Genomic DNA, 4,986 nt, shown 5'->3' on the forward strand with positions numbered 1-4,986 from the left:
AATTTCTCCACTGGTGAAGGGAATTTACTATATCTGTATAATAAAAGGTTTTGTTAATTTCTAAATAAAGAAGCTTCTAATAATACTAATTGTTCCAGCGGACTGCACATTTTAGTGGATATAAATAGCATATTGTGAAAGGTTTATCCAAATGCCATTATAACGTTCTGCATACATCCAATCATTGTCTGCATAATTGGCAGTTCATTAGAAAAGAAAGAGTATGCAAAAATAAATTCTTTTAACATTACATTCCTTTAAAATTACACACCACCTCTAGATCTGTAGAGTTGGGCTGAACATTACATATGCCAGTGCATAACCTAATTAATTTAAAATATTATTCTTTTACAGGAAACAACTATTACAAGATGAGAATAATTAATAGTTTCAATCAGGTTGATTGAAGGGTTAAGATGTAGATGTGGATGTAGACCAATTTTCATTCTTTCTTAGATCATTTGTATTCTGAAGAAAAGATTCGATATCTATGGGCAATTGAAAAGATCGAGCACCTAGAAACTCCACTGTTATTTTTTCTAATCTCTTAACTATTGCCATCATATTTGGACGCTGTTGTGGGAGCTCCCTTGTGCAAGCCAGCCCTACTTGCATAAGTTGATTAAGGCATGAAAATACCATTGATAAATCAGCTTCATCAACATCTCCAATCAAGTTGTTATCTACCACTTCTGGGATTTTATTTGGAAAATCTATGCCTACCCATTTTGGTAGATTGATTCCTTCTACAAACATGTCATCTGTAGGTCTCCTCCTTGTTAGTAACTCTAAAAGTAGAATCCCATAGCTATATACATCTCCTTCTATTGCAACTTTTCCACCCATTCCATACTCTGTAACATAATACAATAATTATTGATTCTCAAATGATATAAAATATTTATATGATTTTTGAAAAACAACAAAAATATATATATGAAATAATGCAAGATTTTATACCTGGTGCAATGTATCCAATTGATCCCCTTAGTGCATTTGTAGATGTTAATGAATTCATTGAATTACCAAATAGGAGTTTGGTAATGCCAAAGTCTGCTATATATGGGGTCATGTCATCCCCTAACAACACATTATTGGGTTTCAGGTCACAATGAATGACTTGCACAAAGCAATGATGATGTAGGTATTCCATTCCTTCTGCTATCTCCTTTGCTATTCTTAATCTGTCTGTCAAATTTAATCTGCATTCATCTCCTCCTTCTGGATATAGCCATCTGTCTAAACTTCCATTTGACATGAATGGAAGAATTAATGCTTTAAACTCAAGATTGGAACACACTGAAATGATTTTGACCACATTGCGGTGCCTGACTCTTTTTAACACATTACATTCTTTATTAAAAGTTCGAAGAGCATTTTCATCTTGCAAATTGAGAACTTTAACAGCAATATTTGTACCATTGTTTACAATCCCTTTATAAACAGTTCCAAAACTACCAACTCCAATTAGGTTTGCTTCACCAAAACCACTAGTGGCATCTACAAGTTGTTCATATGAAATTCGTGGGGGCCATACATTGATAGCAAAGGTCTTTCTATGTCTCCATCTATAGGAAAATGCAAACAATAGAAAAGACATGATGAAAATTGTAATGCCAACCACAACAGGGATAATCACCTTCTTAGTGACTAGTGGTTGTTTGTGTTTGGAATGAGAGCATGGTGACAATTGTATCCATGTACCACAAAGGCCAAGATTTCCCATAATTGCTGACTCATCAATTGTAGCAAATACTCCTCCTTTTGGAACCTCTCCTACTAATTTATTTGAAGAGAGATTGATATGTTGAAGTTTGTTCATCTCTTGGAAAGCTATTGGGATTGCACCTGACAAATTGTTCTTAGAGAGATCAATGTCTTGAATGTTTTTGAGCTTTGTGAGTGCTGTCGGTATTGGACCATAAAACAAATTGTGTGAAAGATTCAAATATTGCAAATTTGTGCAACTTGATAGTGCAACAGGAATTTCACCTGAGAAGCTATTAAGAGACACATCTATAGCTTGGACCATTGCCATTTCACTCATTTCTAAAAGAGAACCTTCTAAGGAATTGCTAGAAATATTGAAATATATTTGGAGATTTTTAAGACCCGCTAATTCTGGAGGCATATTTCCTTTCAGCTTATTGTGAGACAGGTCCACTAGCTCCAAAGTTTGACATCTCCCTAAACTACCAGGTATTTTCCCTGACAATTGATTGTGATCAAGAAGAAGATATCTTAGTTGTGGGAGACTACCAAGACTGTTAGGAATATTCCTTGAAAGCATGTTCTCACTCAATGATAATATCCCAAGCGTTTTTGCTTGGCCTAAGCTTTTTGGGATACTTCCATATAAGTTGTTTCTATCCAAAAGCAATAGTTCAAGATGTGGAAGTTGACCAAGTGATGATGGAATAGTTCCATTGAAATGATTGTCAGATAAGACTAACCATGTCAACATTGTGAGGTTGCTAATGCTACTTGGTATATTTCCCTCAATTTTATTAGATTCCAATTGAAAATTGGAGAGTTGACTTGAAAGTTGGCTAATAGAAGAGGGCAAAATGCCAGTGAGATAATTTAAAGAGAAGTCTAGATGTTCTAGAGAGGAACAATTAGTCAAGGCTGTTAGAATAGACAAACCATTCCTTTTGCTCACAAGATGATTTTCAAATAAATTAATCCATTGAAGTTGGAACAGTTTGCCGAATTCCAAGGGCACAGTACCACTTAATTGATTAATACATAATTCAAGCGTTTGCAATTGAGTGCAATTAGAGAGGGAGCTTGGGATTTCTCCAGTGAGTTGGTTTTCCCACAACTGTAGTACTTTCAATTGTGATAATTTACCAATTTCCCAGGGAATATGGCCAGATAATTGATTACTCAATAATGTCAAGTTTTGCAGAAGTGTATAGTTGGAAATGACAGTGGGAATCACTCCTGTCAAGTTATTTGTATTTAGATCAAGTACTTTGAGTTGAGTAAGCATACCCAATTCGACAGGAATATCACCATGGAGTCTGTTTTCTCCCAACTCCAAAGAAGTTAAGGAAGACAGGTTTCCTAAAGAAGGTGGGATTATGCCTGTCAGTTGATTTTCTGCTAAATAAAGGTTTTTTAACAGTGAAAGAAGGCCAAGCTGGGAAGGAATACTGCCACTCAAATGATTAACAGACAGTCTAAGCATTCTAAGGCGAAACAACATCCCCAACTGAGGAGGAATTTGGCCATGGAAGCTATTGTTCTTGAGAAAAAGTACTCTAAGAAAAGAAAGATTGCCAAGGAAAGGAGAGATAGGGCCTTGCAATGACATACCCATAAGATTCAAAGAAACCACACGCTGATGACGAGAAGAGCAGAGAATGCCAGTCCAGTTGCAGAAAGAGTGATGTGGAGACCAATCGAACAGGGAGTTCTGAGAGTCAAGAGTGAGGGAATGTTTGAAAGCCAGGAGAGCTTCTTCATCAGATTGATAAGAAGGAGAAGAATGGGAAGAGTAAACAGGTAGTGCAGAAAGAAACAAAAGTAGGAGAAAAACTAAAGCCATCTTCATCTATATTGAGCTCAGCTTTCCAAAACTCTGCTTTCCACAGCCTCTACAAATTCTTATTTATAAGCTACTAAACCATGTGCAATGATAAAAATCTTTTACCTCACTGCCACTTTTCACCACAAAGTCTATCCTGGTAATTCTCTCTTTACAGTTTATTGTTATGCTCGGAATAATTAGCAAGGGACTATTTCTTTCCACTTGTGATTGAGAAAACCCAAGCCAAAGTATTATCTTTCCACTTGTGATAAAGAGAACTCAAGTCAAAGTATTCATCAACATTAAAGTGTGAACACACAACCTCAAATTCTACAACTAATCTCAAATTTTCACTTTTAAATCATATTATATTAAATTAATTTTTTTTGTACAAATCTTTAAATTAATGAAAATCAAATTTCAAATTGTATTACATCAAAATTTAAAATTTAAAGAAAAAAGTCTCAAAATTTTGATCAAGAAAAAGATCCAAAGCAAAATACAATGTACTATTTCATATAGAAAAATAAAAGTAAGACATGTGAACTAATAAATTATGGACTAACCTCCTTTATCATATTCACACTTGTTATAATGTTACTTTAAATATGATTTAAACAATATTTTTAATTATTCTATTTTTTTTATAATGTTGATAGTGATTTTAATTACCACGCCTACCCATCATTTTACCTCTCTTCAATGGAAGTTTGTTTAGTATAAAGCATCCCCAAGTTATGGTATGGGCTTGGTCATATTCACAATATGAAGTCAATGATCTGAATTATGGATTCAGATGACAATGCCTGGGAGAGAACCTGCGGTATTGTAAATTCTGTTTACAAGAACCAGAAAGCATAGAATTGAAGCAAGTCAAAAAGTAATCTATTCCATTTCGAAAATCCAACATATAGAAGTTCATGAGATTCCAAGGGTCACAAAAAACCCTTGAGAATCGAAGTCCAACAGTCACATTTGTTTATTTACTGAATGCTAGAAGAGATAAAAGTGTTTTTGTCTTTGTTTCTTTTTCATTTTTTAATGGTTTTTAAATTTTTTGGGGTTTGTTTTTTTAATTTATTTAGATTAATTAATTATTTACTTAAGTTTAAAATTAATATTTTTAAATATGTATTAAAATAAATATTAAATTGATAATGAAAAATATTTTATTGTAGATTAAGTTTTTGTTTATTCAAATAATTAATAATTACACATGTATTAATTTATTTTGATAGATTATGAAATAACATATTTTTTGTTCACTTTTCATGTTACATTTCAAGTCTTAATTTTTTTTCTATTTTAAAATCTACGAATGTGGCTTTGAAATCGAATTGGATGGACTATCCATGGGATACAACTAGCTCTTGTTTATGAATACTTAAACAAATTTTATTTTAATAGACGATGGAGCTTTATGTGCAAGAGTTGTTTGGATGAAGACAAAG

At 33.2% G+C, this 4,986-nt stretch overlaps 1 protein-coding gene across 1 annotated transcript; it reads right to left on the reverse strand.

Annotated features, from left to right (window-relative positions):
• Positions 1-224: 224 nt before the first annotated feature.
• On the reverse strand, positions 225-3,568 carry LOC131065549 (putative leucine-rich repeat receptor-like serine/threonine-protein kinase At2g24130). The gene is made up of 2 exons (XM_058000087.2): positions 961-3,568; positions 225-854 (listed from the first exon to the last, which is right to left on the reverse strand). Exons 1-2 carry the CDS (start codon positions 3,557-3,559, stop codon positions 412-414), a joined length of 3,042 nt encoding a protein of 1,013 aa, XP_057856070.2. The 5' UTR covers positions 3,560-3,568; the 3' UTR covers positions 225-411.
• Between the last annotated feature and the right edge of the window lie 1,418 nt (positions 3,569-4,986).

The sequence above is a fragment of the Cryptomeria japonica genome, chromosome 4 (assembly GCF_030272615.1).
Source record: "Cryptomeria japonica chromosome 4, Sugi_1.0, whole genome shotgun sequence".
Taxonomy (NCBI): Eukaryota; Viridiplantae; Streptophyta; class Pinopsida; order Cupressales; family Cupressaceae; genus Cryptomeria; species Cryptomeria japonica.